A 20,356-nucleotide genomic window follows, 5' to 3' on the forward strand; every position below is an offset into this window, starting at 1 on the left:
ATACAAAGCGGAGATAAGAAAATTCATTTGAAGAATGGACGATCAGCTTCAAAACGTACTTCAAAGAAAAGTGACACTTTTTTAATGTGCTTGGAATGCATGGAATGCCGGGGTTGAGATCACAGAATAGATTGCCTGAAACATCAAAGGAAGCTCACCATTCGCTGATCTCCCAAAAGATGTGTTGAAATTTGACGCAGGCTAAAAAGCTAAAAGCAAACACAAAATTAAATCCCTGCACGCTGCTTCCCTCGTGGTAACATACGATTGCAATATAAATATTGTTGAATGCAGTTGTCGGTTCACTCAAGTGGCCACAATACCTCGACACATGTTGGTGAGAGCCTTCGCCTAGCAGAACCAATTCTATCATCGCGGGATCTGTTTGGCTGTACTGTGTCCGCTGTGGAATGCGGCAAACTTAAATTTAGGGCAGGATACTCCGCCGCGTTCGCCCGGCGATTGGAGAATCCCGTCTGAGCTCAATGGAGTTTCCACTGGCCGCCTCTCGCCCGTGGCATTCTTGCGATGGGCAAGGCGGGAGAATCTAGCCCTAAGTGTTGACGCCAAGGCAGAATTCGTGGACTTCCACGACAGAACGACTGGTGCCACACCCAGAACAATTCCTCTACCGTTGAGGGACTAGCACCGGTGCCGCGTGGAGCACAATCGATTCCAATGAAAAATGGTGCCGGATTCGCCAGGTCCATGATAGGCACGCAGGAGGCTGACAAGCTGTAGCCGCACATACAGAGTTCACTCCCCACACACACCATCCCAGCCAACAAGATGGCACTGGTTGTGCTGGAGCGCGGCCATCCCACAGATGGTCGGTTGTGCCAGAGGGCACCCAGGGCCGTGGCCTGGTGGGACAGCTATACGACCCATGGCACTAAGTTCACAGTGGGCTGTTAGCGGTGTGCGCAGCTGCATGGCTGCCTCGCAGGCTGCGGCAATGGTGCTCCATACCTGTCCACTCCGACCCCACAGCCCACCTCCTAACCAGCCCCCCCCCCGCTACTCCCCCCAGCCCTGGCAGAAGCCACCCAGCCAGCGGCACAACTGTCAGTAAACTATGGTGATGTCGGACACCTTCCCTACCCCCTCGTTCTCTCCCTCAGCAGCCGCCACGCCGGTTTCACAATTTTTAAAAGCGCAAGTGAACCGCGCCGTCGCGAATTTGGCCCATTGGCGGCGGAGAATCGCGGAGGCCCCGGAGAATACCGGGTGATGCCCGCTAAGGACCTGCAAACGGTGTCTCCGGTACGTGCATTCCAGAATGCATTGACGCCGCTGTAGAGGTGCTGGAGCTTTTACGATTTGGCGTCAAATTGGCGCCTCGGCGTCGGAACTGATTCTCCGGCCAATCGTCTTTCCCGATTTCGGCGCCGGCTAACGGAGGATCCCGCCCCCTGTTTTTAATTTGTGTAGCTGAAACCTGGGAAAGGAATGGTATGGTACAAAGGAATGACTATCACAATGTTACAGGTGCTTAATGCTGAACACACCAAATCAGTAAAACGCCTCTTGCCTCTGGGATAGAAGGTTGTGGGTTCAAGTCTCACTCAGGAGACAAAGTCCCAGGTGACAGTCCAGAGCAAGAGGTACCATACGAACACAAAAACTAGGAGCAGGAGCAGGCCACCCGACACATCAGTGGACACAAGCCCAGCCTTTCCTCTGAGACAACCCCGCACAATTCAGTTCTTCATCTAGTACACCTTCTCTGAACTGCTTCAAATGCATTTACACCCTTCCTTGATTTGACCAATATTGTGCACACTGCTCCTGATGTGGTCTCACCAATACTCTGTTATAACTGAGGCATAACCTCCCGACTCTTGTATTCAATTCCCCTCACAGTGAACAACAATATTCTATTGGCTTTCCTAATTACTCTCAGCACCTGCAATTCTTGTGATTCGTACACTCGGACACCCAGATCCCTGTGCCTCTCAGTGCTCTGCAATCTCTCACCATTTGGATAAACGGGCTTTTTTAGCACAGTGGGCTAAACAGCTGATTTGTAACGCCGAACAAGACTAGCAGCGCGGGTTCAATTCCCATACCGGCCTCCCCAAACAGGCGTTGGAATGTGGCGACTAGAGGCTTTTCACAGCAACTACAGCAACATCGAGGGCTGAAGGGCCTGTACTGCGCTGTAATGTTTTATGTTCCATGTTCTAACTTCCTTGAAGCCTACTTGTGACAATAAGCGAGTATTATATGCTTCTTTACTTCTTCACCTTGCCAAAATGGAAAATCTTACATTTTCCCCCATTATACCCACATTAAGACGGGGCTGGTTTAGCTCAGTGGGCTAGACAGCTGATTTGTGATGCAGAACAAGTCCAGGAGCATGGTTTCAATTCCTGTACCAGCTGACAATTCTGAATTCTCCCTCCGTGTACCTGAACAGGCGCCAGAATGTGGCTACTAGGGGCTTTTCACCGTAACATCATTGCAGAGTTAATGTAAGCCTACTTGTGACAAGAAAGATTATTATTATACTCCATTTGCTAGATCTTTGTCCACTCACGCAACATATCCATATCCTGTTGTGGTCTCATTATGTCCTCTTCACAACTTACTTTCCTGACTATCTTTGTGCCACCAGCAAATCTAAGTTGTAGAAGGTTGAGGCCGCAGCACTGATCCCTGTGGGGCAACACTCAACACATCCTGCCAACAAGAAAAATACCCATCATGCCTGTGGTGATATCATGGTTGTGTTACAATTCACCGCCTGACCACTAGGAGTCTCATTAGTATATAAGTGATTGTTAGAGTCAGATGACCTCAGGTTGGCTGAAGGGAGCTGGAGAGAGAGGTTGCTTGTGCATGTTCATACTGTTATTCATCTGTTGTTTTGTATACGGTTTACCCACAGTTAATGCAAATAAATCATTTAGAGATTTAGCCACAGGTGTTCTTGTAATATAAATCAGGTCATCCGACTGGAACATTACAATGTTAACCTATGTTTCCTGTTAGCTAGTGAAGTTTCTGTTCATGCCAATATGTTAACCCCGACACCACAAACTTTTATTTTCTGCAACGTCCATTGGTGCGGCACGTTGTCAAATGCATTCTGAGAATCTAAATACAGGACATCTACCGGTTCCCCTTTATCCACAGCACATGTTATTCCTTCAAAGAACTCCAATAAATTGGTCAAACGTGATTTCCCTTTCACAAAATCATGTGGACTCTGCCCGATTACCTTGAATATATCTAAGTGCTCTACTATAACATCTCTAATAATAGCTTCTAACACTTTCCCGATGAGAGATGCTAAGCTCTTTCAGGTGAGACGTTGGCCAGAATTTTCCAGCCATTTAGGACGGCATTTCCTTCTGGTCCCGCTGACAGTGCACCCTCACTGTGGGTTTCCCGGCGGTGAGGTGCACATTCAACGCGATGTCTCCCTGGCGATCTAGCCAATATTCACCCCTCAGTCAATCTCACTAAAACAGCGAATCAAATCATTATCGCACTGCTGCGTGCGGGGGCTTGATGGGCACAAAATGGCTGCCAACTCTCCTCCATCACAGCAGTGGCTGCCATTCGGAAAGACTCAGCTGGACGCAACGCACGGTGTGGATGATACTCTGAGGTTCGGAGAGGCACTCGCGAAACTCAAGACTTCCTTTTACATCCAATCCACCGGAAAAAAGGCAATTTTAAAAAATATATATTTCAAGTTTGATTTAGTCACTCTTACTTATTTTAAGCTTCACAGAGCAGGGATCAGTAAAACTCCATTAAAAACGGTTCGATTTTACCCAAGCCTTTCAGGTGAATGTCGAAAATCAGCCACAAATTCCGAAAAGTTAATGCTTTACGCGGAAGTGGTGCCGCATGTGATTTAATGATGGATTAAAAAGATAAAGGTAAAATCACATTCACTGCCTTATACCTTAAAGGCACAAGTTAATTCCTTGAGATTGCTCATTCTTATTGGGCACATGTAGCTCAGAAGCATTCAATCCTTCTCACATAGAACAAAACCATTTAAATTAAATCAAAGTCGTAAAGAAACAAAAAGCCAGGCATCTTTATTTATTGGACATTGACTTTTTCATCCACTTCTTTCTATTTGCAGTACTCCTCTCGATAATCTATTCCCAACAAAGGTGAATTGAATTTGAAAGCATCAGGGCCAGAATTCTCCGGCCGTTGGGATTGTCTATTCACGGCGGCAACGCGTGCTCGCCCGCGGGTTTCCCAGCGATGCGGGATGGCGTCAGCGGGAAATCGCGTTGGGAAAACAGCGGGAAGAGAGAATCCCGCCGACGGAGAATGGCGCCCGGCCGAGAAACCGTGCGGCCGAGGGACGGGAAAACCCAGTCCCGGAGCTAATGCGGGCTCCCGGTTTCCCCGTGACAGCCATTTTGCTCCGTTTTATGTCCACGTGACTTACGTTTGCACCCTTCAGCCTTCCTCACGCACCCACCCAGCCCCTCCTCTCGCTCTGTTCCTGTTATTTAATTTATTCTTTCATGGGTGGCGGGCATAGCTGGCAAATCCGGTATTTGTTGCCCAGCGCTAACTGCGCTTGAACTGAGTGGCTTGCTTGGCCGTTTGAGAGGGCAGTTGAGAAGCAGCCCTGTTGTTGTGGGTCTTGCTGTGTTATGCTGCTTCGGATGACACAGGCTGCTACTTGATGCGGTCTTAACTAAAGGCTCCAGACTCTGAAATGAGTTCAGCGTGTTTATTGAACTGTTTCCACAGTTCTCAAATGAGTTCGACTCTCGGCTAATCTAACTGCAGTAACTCGGTCTAACTGTACCAGCTTGCTCTAAGCCACGTGCTGGGGTGTCATTGCCCGTGACGCGTATGCTACTGGTACCCAGGATGATGTGTCGTCTCTTTAAAGCAACATCGCTCCCATGCCATCCTGACTCGCATCTGTGGATATCTTGGTCTCCCGGTCTGGGTCAAAGAATGCAAGGACGGGTGCAGTGGTGAACTTGGCTTTCAGCTCCAGCCACTCTATACGGTGCTCCGCCTTCCACTCAAAGGCGGTTGATTTTTTCACCAGGTTGCATAGGCGTGGTGTTTGTGGCCAAATTCAGGATGATCTTGCCAAGGAAATTGACCATTCCCAGGAAGCGCAGTACTGCCTCGATGGCTTTAATTCTGTCTGTGTCCGGGCGCACACCATGTTACGGAATCTGATCGCCCAGGAACTTCAGCGTGGATATCCCAAAACAGCACTTGGACCTATTTAGCTTGAGGCCATGTCCATGTATGCGTCGGAATACTTTCTCGAGTTGCGACACATGTTCCTCTGGGGTTGTGGACCAGATTATGATATCATCAACGTAGACACGAACCCCTTCTATTCCCTCCATCATCTGTTCCATGATGCAATGGAAAATCTCTGATGCCGAGATGATGCCAAATGGCATTCGGTTGTAGCAGAATCTGCCAAAAGGCGTGTTGAAGGTGCAGAGCCTTCTGCTGGATTCTTCAAGTTGGATTTGCCAAAATCCTTGGGATGCGTCCAATTTTGTGAAGAATTGCGTGCGTGTGCCATCTCACTCGTGATTTCTTCCCTCTTCGGGATGGGCGATGTTCCCACATAATATTTTTGTTTAGATCCTTGGGGTCAGTGCAGATGCGTAGGTCCCCCGAAGGCTTCTTTACGCACACCATCGAGCTGACCCAGTCGGTTGGTTCAGTGACCATGGAGATGATGCCTTTTTGTTGTCGACTCGTGAGCTCTGCCTTCAGGCGCTCTCTCAGTGGAGCAGGGACATGTCGTGGTGCGTGGACCACTGGCTTGGCAACAGGCCGCAGTAGAATCTTGTACTCGTACGGCAGCGTGCTCATCCTGCTAAATACATCTGGGTACTGGGTTAGGATGTCGTCGATGCTGGCCTGAAGATCCGAATGGGACGGCATCGTAGTGTAGACACTTTGAATGAGGTTCAGTTGCTTTGCAGGCGTGCGGACCTAGCAGGGACGCCCTGTCTGGTTTAACAATCTCGAAGCGTCAGCTTGCTTGTGTGTGTCGGCTGGACACCTGCAGATGGCAGGACCCCAGTGCCTTGATTGCGTTTCCATTGTAATCCAGGAGTTTGCAGGCAGCTGGAAGGATTGTGGGGGCTTCTTGATTCTCTTGAAGTCCACCTGCAAAATTAGGTTGGCGGAGGCACCTGTGTCCAGTTTGAACTGGATGGGCCAGTGGTTGACCTTCATCACTGCATGCCATTCGTCCTCGGAATCCACGGCCAGGATTGATTGGACTCGTGATGTGTCCGGTGTGGTGTATTCGCACTTTGTAATAATGGCCACTTGGTAAGTGTTGTCCAGGTATTCAGCATCTGGATCCGGCGCACTGCCTGGATCAGTGTCATGCATTCGGTGTTGCACACCTCTGATGCGCCGCTGTCGGAATTGGGAGCGCTGGCTCCACACTGGTGGTGCAAATCTGCACAGGGCTGCATAGTGGTTTGGTTTCCCACAGTTTAAACAGCTTTTACCTCTTGCAGGGCAGTTTTTAAAAAACTGGGCGGTGCCGCAGTTCGCACACATCATGACGGACGTTCAGTGCGCCGTTGCGCATGCGCGGTGCGGTTCTCGGACGTCTGCACCTGCGCAGTGCGGTTTTCGGCCGCTTCGTGTTCCCGATCGAATTGCGCATGCGTCGGGCCCCGGGAAGAGCGCGCAAAATGGCTGCTTTCGTCAATGTGGAGGCGCTGCTTCCGGGAGATGGCCTGAACATTCTCCACCTCGTGGGAGGCTTGTTTTTCACTTTCTGCCGTTTTGTACTGTGAATAGCGATTTTTAGAGAGCTCATGCACAGTACACGTTTCAATCGCGACTGGCAGGGTCATGTGCTTGATTTTCAACAACTGCTCTCGCAGAGGGTCAGAGTGGACTCCAAAAATGATTTGGTCTCTGATCATGGAGTCAGTGATATTGCCGAAGTTGCAGGATTGCGCTAGCAGTCTGAGGTTAGTTAGATAGGAGGTGAAGGATTCGTCTTTACCTTGCATCCTCTGCTTGAAGATGTAGCGCTCGAAGATTTTGTTGGTGTCCACCTCGCAGTGGCTGTCGAATTTGCCCAGGATGTTTTGGTACTTCGTTTTGTCCTGCCCTTCGGAAAAGTGAAAGGAGTTGAAAGATCTCTATCGCATGGTCACGCGCAGTGGTGGATAGAAGAGCTATCTTCCGAGCATCGGTCACGCCATTGAGGTCGGATGCTTCCATGTATAGTTCAAATTTCTGCTTGAATGATCGCCAGTTGGCACGAAGATTGCCGGTGGTCCTGAGCTGATGAGGAGCCTGAATCTTGTCCATTGTGCCTGTATGCAGTAGCTGATTGTCACGGATCTTGCTGAGTTGAACTAAATAGATTGAACAGTCACTCCTGATATCATGTTGTGTTATGCTGCTTCGGATAACACAGGCTGCTACTTGATGCAGTCTTAACTAAAGGATGCTCCAGACTCAGAAATGCGTTCAACGTGTTTATTGAACTATTAACACAGTTCTCAATTGAGTTCGATTCTCTGCTAATCTAACTGTAGTAACTCAGTCTAACTGTACCAGCTTGCTCTAAGCCACGTGCTGGGGTGTGATGCTGCTGATCAACCCTATCTAGCGGCTGGTTTAGCACACTGGGCTTAATCGCTGGCTTTGAAAGCAGACCAAGGCAGGCCAGCAGCACGGTTCAATTCTCGTACCAGCCTCCCCGAACAGGCGCCGGAATGTGGCGACTAGGGGCTTTTCACAGTAACTTCATTTGAAGCCTACTTGTGACAATAAGCGATTTTCATTTCATTTTCCATTTTCTAACTCTCTAGATGTCTGTCTGTGGAAAGAGGCAGGGTGTGAGTGCCTCATCCCTTTTATAGTGTTTATGTCATGCCCCCTTGTGGTGATGCCACCTCGGAGTGTCCTGACTGCCCGTTGGTTGTGTCCTAGTCTGAGTGTTCATTGGTTGCATGTTTGCATATCGTGACAGGTCTGGGGTCACAAACAGGCCAGGCCGGGTAAGGATGGGCAGATTTCTCTCCCTGAAGGTCTTTCATGAGCCTGCTGGGTTTTATTAACGACAATCCGAGGATGACAGTTTCATTGTCACCCTTTAAATATGATTCATCTGTAAAATCTTCCAGTTCAACGGCCGAGCACCATATCTCAAACATCGACTTGTGTCACTTAGCATAATAATAATCTTTGTTGGTGTCACATGTAGGTTTACATTAACACTGCAATGAAGTTACTGTGACAATCTCAGAGTCGCCACACTCCGGCGCCTGTTCGGCTATAAAGAGGGAGAATTCAGAATGTCCAATTCACCTAACAGCACGTCTTTCGGGACTTGTGGGAGGAAACCGGAGCGGGAGATGCCAACGGTTCGCTGGCGATGAGATTCCCCGCTCTGCCACTTTCAACGGGAATTTCTATTGAAGCCACCCCAGAGCGAGGGGAGACCTACGGGTGGGGCTGCACTGTTGGCACGACCAGAGAATCCCGCTGCCAGCGAATGGCCGGAGAACTCTGGCCAATGTACCACGGTAGCACCGTGGTTAGCACTGCTGCTTCACAGCGCCAAGGTCCCAGGTTCGATTCCTGGCTTGGGTCACTGTCTGTGCGGAGTTCTCCCCGTGTCTCCGTGGGTTTCCTCCGGGTGCTCCAGTTTCCTCCCACAAGTCCCGAAAGATGTGCCTGTTGGGTCAATTGGACATTGTGAATTCACCCTCTGTGTGCCCGAACTGGCGCCGGAATGTGGCGACTAGGGGCTTTTCACAGTGTTAATGTAAGCCTACTTGTGACAATAAAGATTATTATTATTCTGGTTGTTGTGGGGATTGTCGCACAAGGCATCAGACAGGTGTGGGCCAAGCTGGATGGTCAAGAGGACCTTTTCCTTTTCAACTTTGTTCATGGAGAATATTTGTTCAAACGAATGGACCCTTATTAGTCATAACCTATGAAAGATCTTGATTTTGCAATGTTCACTGGGATCTACCCTAGAGTGAGAAACTAGTTAAATCCCTTGAAAGTCAGACAGTTAAGGAGTGAGACCTAATCTTACGACTTGAGTCACAATGTTGTACTTCAGAGATAGGGGACCCAAACCACAAGTACATCCTCTGCATTTATACTCCACCCAATTCGCTGTACTGAAGTAATTTTTTTTGCGATTATTTAATACGAACACTTTGGGATTCCAGATAGCTGAAAAATTAACAATAATCCCAAGTTTCTTTTTTTTGCAATGTGGGTGCGAGACTGCAATGTTGTGACAGCTGTATTGAGATTGGAATTCTGTTGCAGAAGCTCCAGCCAGACACTGCCATTGAGATGTCTATCACTCAGTCTCAAAGCTTTTGTAATGAAAGAAAGGCTTAAGGTCAAATAAATATATTTTTTAATGCAGTTTCCTCAGCGATTCACGGAGTTCTAATGCAAGCAGCTGGACTGTATTCATAGAATTGAACCCCAGCCTGTCCGAAGTCAGCTGCTCCTAGTCAGATCAGCCATAGCGACAGTCACATTGAGTTTGATCTTCGCAAGGGGGGGGGAAAGTCGGCCCTGGGTTTAATTCCTGGTCCGCAATGGCTGTTTTTGGAAGCATGCATATCGATGCGAGATAATGAGAGGATCTGCCAAGGTGTGATGCTTCCCACAGCCAAATAACCATCCAGAACTCACTGTGACCACACACAAATGGTGAATGAAAAAGATACTCTGACATGCTGGCGACTATATGGTGAGGTGTGAGCAAAGGTTTCAACACTTTGATGAGGGGCAAAATTGTTGGGAGTAAAATAAAAGTCTACGTGCAGGTTCAGTCGGCAGGTAGGAATGGCAACTGCAATGTTAGCATTCATGTCGGGAGGGCTAGAATACAAGACCAGGGATGTACTTCTGAGGCTGTATAAGGCTCTGGTCAGACCCCATTTGGAGTATTGTGAGCAGTTTTGGGCCCCGTATCTAAGGAAGGATAGTGCTGGCCTTGGAAAGGGTCCAGAGGAGGTTGACACGAATGATCCCTGGAATGAAGAGCTTGTCGTATGAGGAACGGTTGAGAACTCTGGGTCTGTACACGTTGGAATGTAGAAGAATGAGGCGGGATCTTATTGAAACTTACAGGATACTGCGAGGCCTGGATAGAGTGGATGTGGAGAGGATGTTTCCACTTGTAGGAAAAACTTGAATCAGAGGACACAATCTCAGACTGAAGGGAGATAAGGAGAAATTTCTTCAGCCAGAGGGTGGTGAATCTGTGGAACTTTGCCGCAGAAGGCTGTGGAGGCCAAATCACTGAGTGTCCTTAAGACAGAGATTGATAGGTTCCTGATTAATAAGGGGATCAGGGGTTATGGGGAGTGTCATAATATCCACTCATGTATATAATGAGATGCAGACAGGCAGTGATTGACACATAGGATGACCAGTAAGCATACAACACAGCACAGACAAGAAGGTGGTCTTCCGCTTCCTCGGGATGGTCACCGCCATCTCATCAAAAAGTCAACGGAATTCCAGTGGCTGCCCACAAATGAAGCGGAATGGCGCGAGCTGAAGACAAAGCTCACCACAGCCCCCAGCAAAGTTCTAGCGTTCTTCGACCCAACCAAGGAAACCAGACTGAATCTGTAGTCTTAACTTTTGTAAATGTTGTGACTGAATCCATCGACTTACCTCTTGTAAATATTGCTCAGTTTGCTATGTATCTGCACTATCAACACCTTCCCATGTATATACGTTTGTTCAATCACCGTTTGTATGTAGTCAGGCATATATATATATATATATATATATATACACACCTCAGTATTTATTTAACTCAAAAAGAAAAAAAGGGAGAGATGTCATAATCCCCACGCATGTATATAATGAGATGCAGACAGGCAGTGATTGACACACAGGATGACCAGTAAGCACACAACACAGCACAGCCAATCACCAGACAGGACACTACCACTATAAAGCCAGAGGGCACTAGGTTTCCCGCTCTCTCGGGACCCAGCTACTGAGACAGTCAGAGTCCACGAGCTAGCAAGTACAAACACCATATGGTAGCTAGTAAGTCTGGTCGGGCTACTACAAGGTCACTAGTCAGATCAGTATAGTGCAAACTTATTAGCACAGGGCTAAAGAGCTGGCTTTTAAAGCAGACCAAGGCAGACCAGCAGCACGGTTCAATTCCCGTACCAGCCTCCCCGAACAGGCGCCGGAATGTGGCGACTAGGGGCTTTTCACAGTAACTTCATTTGAAGCCTACTTGTGACAATAAGTGATTTTCATAGTGTCAACCCACAGCTGAATATTACAGCAGTTCATCCAGTTGAATAAAACAGTGTTGGATCTTCTCCTGTGTTAGACGTCTGTTTCTAACTTCCCTGCATCGAGTGCAGTCCACATCGAACCAACCTGCCTAACACATCAGGGAGAAGGCAGGAGAATGGGGATGAGAAACATCAGCCATGATTGAATGGCGGAGCAGACGCGATGGGCAGAATGGCGTAATTCAGTTCCTATGTCTTATGGTCTTAATCAAACCTTTGCACAGGCCCATGTATTAACAGCCTGATGCTGCTCATGAATTAACTTAACTCCCATCTGAAAAATCTGTTGGAGAAATGATAATCATTAGCTTTTTAATGACAGCTCTGCAAAGCAAGGTTGTACAGCCCTCATCTTTCAACACAATGTCCCTGTTCGACAAATTGGTTAGATTTCTTTAAAAAAATAAAACATTTTTGGGTCGTGCATGTATACTCAGGTATGACCTGTGGCAAGTATAACATGTTTTAGAGGGATTAATGTTTTCCTTGTTATGTTGCAGACAATTTGTTTCAGATCGACACTCGTGGATGCATCCTAAGAGAGCATCAACTCTTATCAGTTCTTGCAAATTTCTCGTTAAAACTGCTCCTAATTCCCCCAAGGCTATTTCACTCAATGATGGATGTCAGGGCTTTGTGAGATCAGTCTTTGGTAAGTACTATTTTCCTGGCATTTCCAAGTAATGAGAGATTTTCACTCTTTGAAAACACAAAAAATGGCTGGATTATTTTTGTTGCCTAAAGTGAGATATTTCCCCGCTTTAAAATGAGCATGTCCGTCTATTCTCGGCAGCCAGTTATCAGCTCAGTTTGGTAGCATGCGTGCCTGGGAATCACAAGCTTCCTGTTTCAAGTTCCACTCCAAGGATTGAGAACAGAAATCAAGGCCGCCACTCCAGTGCGTTACTGAGGGAGCACTGCACTGTTAGAAGTTTCATCTTCCAGTGTGATTTTAAACCCAGGCCCTATCTGCCTGCTTGAGTGCATGCCACAGGTCCCATGGCACTATCTTGAAGAACAAGGGGAATTATCCCCAACGTCCTGGCCAATATTGATCCTTCAACCAACATCACAAACAAAAACAATGACTTTCTTTTCGCTCTGGGCTTTGTTGAGCATGAATTTCCCGCATTGCGACAGTGACTCCACTTCAAACAGCACTTTGCAGGAAAGTCCGTCGAGATTTCCAATGTTTGTGAAACTTGTCATGATGTGTATAGTGCAAGTATAGGAAAGGGTTAACAAGAGAGGCCACATGTATATCAACACTAGATGGGGTCACTGAATGATCATAGAAAAGGCTGCGTCTCTAGGCATGCTGGGGGGGAAGCTGAAGGAGATTTCAATGTAGAAGGATAGTGTGAGGTATGAGTTACAGTGTAGTTTATAAATTAGAAAGATTATTCATTATTGCATCACAGATTATTTTATTATCTGTTACTTATCTGTTACAAGGCTGGTTTAGCACAGTGGGCTAAATAGCTGGCTTGTAGTACAGAACAAGTCCAACAATGCAGGTTCAATTCCCATACTGGCCTGCCCGAACAGGCGCCGGAATGTGGCGGTTGGGGGCTTTTCACAAAAAATAAATTAGTTTTGATTTAAACTTCTTAGTTTTATATTCTTTGTCAACGCTACATATTTGGCTATCTTGGAGAACAAGACAAGGAATATAACAACACTAAGTAAATGTAAGCCTTTCTTTCTGCCTCCTGTTTTGCTTCAGGGGATAATTGAGTGCAGGGGACAGAGCCAAACCCACCGGAACAACTACAAATATACTCGGAGGAAGGTGAGACCTGAAAATAGGCATCGATGAATGTAAATAGTAAGGACAGTAGATTGCACCGACGGAGGATTCGATGTCTTGCTGTGCTTGTGGGTTACGGAAAGCTCTCAATCATTGGACACCAGATGGTCATATTCCTTGGTGCATATCATGGCAAACAAGCAGAGAGATTCTCCTGAATAATAACAGGCGCATGAGGGCAATTATCACGTAATGCTGCTGATATAATGAAACACCCTCATCATGTCGACATCAGGTATTCCCAGACGAGTTACACCATAGCCCAGTTCAAGAGTAAAGTCATCACTAATCTGTCTAAATAATTTCCCTTGACAGCAGCCTCAGTAGAATTCATTTTTCACCTCGGTAGATTTTCCCATTTCCAACGCTGAACATCACCTCCACCAGCGAGACCTGCCTCACTGGCAATTTATACTGAATTGTGACTTGTTTTGTGCGGTGCATCTTCATTTACTCGGTAGGAGGCCAAGGCTGCCTAAATTCCTTTGATGGAGGATCCTTCCAACCCAAAGTGGATGAAAGGAACTCACGATCAATCTTCGCAGTATTTTGCTGAAGACATAACTTGAGCAACGTGTCCAGTTCTGTTTGATGAGCCACTTGGTCTGAAGAGGTCTGTGTTGCGAGGAATTAATCTTCAGTCTCAAAAGGAACCGAATTAATCCATTTTGTGCCAGCGAGAGCCAAAGCAACGCTTGCAATTTAATAATCCAGCTGGAGGTGAACACCTCTGTCGGAGAGCGTTCAGCAAATGAGACGTGAAATTTCTTTATAAGCGGGCAAATTTTAATGTTAATTATCACGGGCTGAAGTCTGATATCCTGGAGAAAGTTTTGCGCCACAATTGAGCAGACATACTCTGGCACGAGCATTCAAACCCTTGAGATTAATATCAGCAGGACGATTGTCAGTGCATCAGAGATGGATGAGAGTTGGGCCGAGTTCCCCACATCTCTCCGTCCAATACCTTCCAGCCAATAAAACAAAACTAGTTTCATGCTATCGCACCCTTATGGAATGTGAAAGGACGTAAATCGCTTGGCAATCAAGCTGTGCGCAGTGTGACTTTCAAGCTTAATTAAAATGAGTTCCAAGTAACCCCCCCCCCCCCCCACCCCCACCCCCCGCCCCCGCACTGCATTATTCTCTTGCAGGCATTTTGTTCCTCAGTCCCGGCAGCAATCGAGAGAAAACACAAATTCTGTTGAGTTGGAAGCCTTTATCCGTATAAATAAATGAGCGTCAGATTGGAATGATAGCGATTTTGTTTAATTGCTTACCAATGCAGGTCTCTCCAGTGAATGAATAGCTGCCGTTGTCATGGTAACCGGCCCTGCACTCACAGTGATACCAGCCTGGTAGGTTGACACATCGGGCGTGTTCGTGGCATTGTATGATGCCTCCAGCACATTCGTCAATATCTGTTTCGCAGAAGAATAGGACATATGTGAGGGACAGCTCTTTAATTTCACGTCACGCGTAAACTGGTGCACCTTACAATTTTCATGCTCTGCTCAGAATGGAACTTCGTAACCAGCGCACACGGTGGAAAATAGATTATTATAGGTTCTCAAATTTCTTCACTGCATTTGCCTGGAGTAAAAGGTCATATGTTGGGTTTGAAAGAAAAGACAAAAAAAACAGGCCCATTTGGCAATGATTTGACAATGCTACAATGATGGTACCTCCTCAAACAGCTACTGGCCAAAAATGTATTTTAAAGTATTAATGGCCCGTTAAAAAGACTCCTCTTGACAGTGGGACTCTCACCTTTCATTTCTCATTTCCCTATCTGTGCACGATCACGTGTGTTGTAACAGAGAAGCTTTTGGTTTCTGTCATTCACCTCACCTGCCTCACGTCTTTCTGTACAAGTGCATTAAATCACAAATCAACTCTTCAGCAAAAGTTGAATTTTGTGTGACCCGGAAATCTGAAGCTGTGATTGGGAAATTTCTAATCTTTCGAATGCAATATCTAAATTGTCACTTGATTCCACGCTCTTTCCACACAAACTGGATGGACTTGGCATTCACAAAGAGGGTGACCAAAGATATGAATGCAAATTTCAAAGTGATTTATTTTAACAATGCAAAAAAAAAATCAGCAATCAGATGCAGCACAAGCTTTAATGTTTGGTGCATTAAGTGATGATCTGATTGCTCATGATATGCTAATTCCTAGGATATGTTAAGAATCTCGAATAGCGACGAGTCAGAATACAGGAGGGAGATAGAGAACCTAGTGGAGTGGTGCAGCGATAACAATCTCTCCCTCAATGCCAGCAAAACTAAAGAGCTGGTCATTGACTTCAGGAAGCAAAGTACTGTACACACCCCTGTCAGCATCAAGGGACAGAGGTGGAGATGGTTAGCAGTTTCAAATTCCTAGGGGTGCACATTTCCAAAAATCTGTCCGGTCCACCCACGTCGACGCTGCCACCAAGAAAGCACAACAGCGCCTATACTTCCTCAGGAAACTAAGGAAATTCGGCATGTCCACATTGACTCTTACCAACTTTTACAGATGCACCATAGGAAACGTCCTATCGGGCTGCATCACAGCCTGGTATGGCAACTGCTAGGCCCAGGACCGCAAGAAACTTCAGAGAGTCGTGAACACCGCCCAGTCCATCACACGAACCTGCCTCCCATCCACAGACTCCATCTACACCTCCCGCTGCCTGGGGAAAGCGGGTGCATAAACAAAGACCCCTCCCACCCGGTTTACTCACTCGGGCAGGAGATACAGAAGTCTGAGAAGACGCACAAACAGACTCAAAAACAGCTTCTTCCCCACTGTCACCAGACTCCTAAATGACCCTCTTACGGACTAACCTCATTAACACTACACCCTGTATGCTTCATCCGATGCCGGTGCTTATGTAGTTACATTGTCTACCTTGTGTTGCCCTATTATGTATTCTCTTTTATTCCCTTTTCTTCCCATGTACTTAATGATCTGTTGAGCTGCTCGCAGAAAAATACTTTCCACTGTACCTCGGTACACATGACAATAAACAAATCCAATCCAGGGCTTTGAAAGCAGACCAAGGCAGGCCAGCAGCACGGTTCAATTCCCGTACCAGCCTCCCGGAACAGGTGCCGGAATGTGGCGACTAGGGGCTTTTCACAGTAACGTCATTTGAAGCCTACTTGTGACAATAAGCAATTTTCATTTCATTTTTTTTCATTTCCAATTCTATTGATAGAATACACAGGTGACGGGCATTGTTTATTTAAGTACTTAGAACACATGTAAAGAGAGACTGCTGGGTCACTGGGTTTCGGAGGCAGGAAGCCGACAGACATATGTAATGCCGTCTTGTGTAAATAAGCAACCATCAAGAAAATGATTTGTGTCTAGCTTCATAGTTCACCCTCTGGCTTGGGATCCATTTATCACTGGTCACTAATAATTCTTGCCAAATTGTCATTTGCCCAAACAATTTGAATGGAACCACAGTGGAGCCACATTGCCAGAAGGATGAGGGTGCAGAGGAGGTTTACCAGGATGTTGCCCGGTATGGAGAATGTTAGCTATGCCGAGAGGCCGGATAGACTTGGACTGTTTTCATTAGAACGACAGAGGTTGAGGGGTGACCTGATAGAGGTCTACAAGAGGGGCATGGATAGAGTGGATGGGCAGGCACTCTTTCCCAGGGTGGAGGGGTCAGTCACCAGGGGGCTTAGGTTTAAGGCCCCGCGGCACAGTTTCGAGAAGATGTGCGAGGCAGGCTTTTTACACAGAGGGTGGCGAGTGCCTGGAACGCGTTGCCAGGGGAGGTTGTGGAAGCAGCTACAGTAACGGCGTTCAAAAGGCATCTTGGCAAACACATGGATAGGATGGGTATAGAGGGATACGGCACAAGGAAGTGCTGAGGGTTTTGGCCAAGGGTGGTATCATGACCGGTACAGGCTTGGAGGGCCGAAGGGCCTGTTGCGGTGCTGTATTGTTCTTTGTTCTCTTTGAAAAATGGCAAACCCCAAAAACTCTGTGCCCTCGTGTGAAAGAATTTCGGGATTGTCACAACTGACGGGTTGGAATTTAGGTTGAAATTCACCTTCAGGTGAACATTGTCCCTTGTCAGCTGTAACACTCTGCTGCAAGAGAGGGGAGAGTGGGGACATTCCCCTTCTCCTCTGACAGATGTGTCAGGACAATGGGAGACATTTGGGCTCTTCCAACAGTGTGTTTCATCTTCAAGATGTGCAGCAGCCACTCACCAAGGCTCCTATGACAGCACCTTAGAACATAGAACATAGAACATAGAACATTACAGCGCAGTACAGGCCCTTCGGCCCTCAATGTTTTGCCGACCTGTGAAACCACTCTAAAGCCCATCTACACTATTCCCTTATCGTCCATATGTCTATCCAGTCACCATTTGAATGCCCTTAGTGTTGGCGAATCCACTACTGTTGCAGGCAGGGCATTCCACGCCCTTACTACTCTCTGAGTAAAGAACCTACCTCTGACATCTGTCCTATATCTATCTCCCCTCAATTTAAAGCTATGCCCCCTCATGCTAGACATCACCATCCGAGGAAAAAGGCTCTCACTGTCCACCCTATCCAATCCTCTGATCATCTTGTATGCCTCAATTAAGTCACCTCTTAACCTTCTTCTCTCTAACAAAAACAGCCTCAAGTCCCTCAGCCTTTCCTCATAAGATCTTCCCTCCATACCAGGCAACATTCTGGTAAATCTCCTCTGCACCCTTTCCAATGCTTCCACATCCTTCCTATAATGCGGCGACCAGAATTGCACGCAATACTCCAAATGCGGCCGCACCAGAGTTTTGTACAGCCTGTGACCTTTAACACCAAGAAGCACAGGGCAGCAGACACATGGGAACACCACCATCTGCACATTCCCCGCCAGATAACTCACATCCCGATTTGGAACCATATCGCTGTTCCTTCACACATCGCTGGGTCAAAGTCCTGGAATCTCCTTCTGAACAGGGCTGTGGGTGTACTTACACCACAGGGACAGTAGCAGTTCAAGTAGGCGGCTCACCACGACCTTCTCAAGGGCAATTAGGGATGGGCAATGGCCTCTGCCCCAGCCAGCAACACCCACACCCCATCAAAAAATAAATAAACCTTGCCAGATATGTCACTTTAGTGGCCAATGGCAAGGATGCGGGCAGAAGGCAGGGCTCCACTCTGGGGCGGGTAAAGTGCACGAATGCTGAAAAATAAATTGGAACGCCCGGCAAGGCTGATCTTGATGGGGACCTCATTATGATTATTCATTGCCATTTTCTGCCCATCTGGCGGCCATTTTGACACTGGTGGGAATGGCAACAATGGGAATCAACGGCTCGGGTCTGTGGGGACAGTTCCATGCAATAAGGGTTTTGGCGGCGAGAGAAGCATTGGGGGGCAGGAGGGAAACTGGCAATTGAAGCAGGTGGGAGGCTGAAGGCTCCGTTGAGGAGTCGAGGACAGCCCTGCTGCTCCTCCCAACCCACAATTAGTTTTTTTAATTCATTCATGGACATGGGTGTCGCAGGCTGTGCGAGCAGACTCCAATTTATTGACTACAGTTCCGCCTTCAACACCATAATCCCAGCCAAGCTCATATCAAAGCTCCAAAACCTAGGACTTGGCTCCCCACTCTGCAACTGGATCCTCGATTTTCTGACCAACAGACCACAATCAGTAAGAATGAACAACAACACCTCCTCCACAATAGTCCTCAACACCGGCGCCCTGCAAGGCTGCTTACTTAGCCCCCGACTCTACTCCCTGTACACACACGACTGCGTGGCAAAACTTGGTTCCAACTCCATCTACAAGTTTGCTGACGATACGACCATAGTGGGTCGGATCTCGAATAACAACGAGTTAGAATACGGGAGAGGGATAGAGAATCTAGTGGAGTGGTGTAGCGACAACAGCCTCTCCCTCAATGCCAGCAAAACTAAAGAGCTGGTCATTGACTTCAGGAAGCAAAGTACTGTGCACACCCCTGTCAGCATCAACGGGGCTGAGGTGGAGATGGTTAGCAGTTTCAAATTCCTAGGGGTACACATCTCCAAAAATCTGTCTTGGTCCACCCACGTCGACGCTACCACCAAGAAAGCACAACAGCGCCTATACTTCCTCAGGAAACTAAGGAAATTCGGCATGTCCACATTAACCCTTACCAACATTTACAAATGCACCACAGAAAGCATCCTATCTGGCTGCATCACAGCCTGGTATGGCAACTGCACGGCCCAGGACCGCAAGAAACTTCAGAGAGTCGTGAACACCACCCAGTTCAACACACGAACCTGCCTCCCATCCATTGACTCCATCTACACCTCCCGCTGCCTGGGGAAAGTGGGCAGCATAATCAAAGATCCCTCCCACCCGGGTTACTCACTCTTCCAACTTCTTCCATCGGGCAGGAGATACAGAAGTCTGAGAACACGCACGAACAGACTCAAAAACAGCTTCTTCCCTGCTGTCACCAGACTCCTAAATGACCCTCTTATGGACTGAGCTCATTAGCACTACACCCTGTATGCTTCATCCGATGCCACTGCTTATGTAGTTACATTGTATATCTTGTGTTGCCCTATTATGTATTTTCTTTTATTCCCATTTCTTCCCATGTACTTTATGATCTGTTGAGCTGCTCGCAGAAAAATACTTTTCATTGTACCTCGGTACACGTGACAATAAACAAATCCATCCATCCATTTCTTGCCCATCCCTAATTGTCCTTGAGGGGGCAGTCAAGAGTCAACTACATTGCTGTGGGTCTGGAGTCCCATGTAGGCCAGACATTAGTTAACCAGATGGTTTTTTACCATTGACAATGAACAATGGTTCCATGGTCATCATTAGACTTTTAATTCCAGATTTCTATTGAATTCAAATTCCACCATCTGCAGTGGCAGGATTTGAACCCGGGTCCCCAGAGCATTACTCTGGGTCTCTGGTTTAACAGCCCAGCGACAATACCACTGTGCCGCCGACTCCCTCAAGTCCTACGAAAGTCACCCATTTTCGCGGTTCGGCTTCCCGAACTTGCGCAGCAGCCGTGGATTCTAGATTAGGTTCCAAAGGCACAGAGGGACCCTGATTTACAAAAAGCGAATGAAATGTTCTGCTTCATCGTGATGGGGCTGCTTTAGCTCAGTGGGCTAGACAGCTGGTTTGTAATGCAGAACAAGGCCAGCGGCGCCGGTTCAATTCCCGTACCAGCCGCGCCGGAATGTGGCGGCCAGGGG

General features: G+C 47.4%; 1 protein-coding gene across 5 annotated transcripts in view; it reads right to left on the reverse strand.

Annotated features, from left to right (window-relative positions):
• Positions 1-20,356, reverse strand: part of LOC140384726 (protein kinase C-binding protein NELL1-like) — a 1,091,429-nt gene that overhangs the window by 75,475 nt on the left and 995,598 nt on the right. For all 5 annotated transcript variants that reach the window (XM_072466691.1, XM_072466689.1, XM_072466693.1 and 2 more), the window contains one exon: positions 14,406-14,546. In XM_072466691.1, the coding sequence (XP_072322792.1) occupies positions 14,406-14,546 (141 nt within the window). The remainder of the gene's footprint in view (positions 1-14,405; positions 14,547-20,356) is intronic.

The sequence above is a fragment of the Scyliorhinus torazame genome, chromosome 10, assembly GCF_047496885.1.
Source record: "Scyliorhinus torazame isolate Kashiwa2021f chromosome 10, sScyTor2.1, whole genome shotgun sequence".
Classification (NCBI taxonomy): Eukaryota; Metazoa; Chordata; class Chondrichthyes; order Carcharhiniformes; family Scyliorhinidae; genus Scyliorhinus; species Scyliorhinus torazame.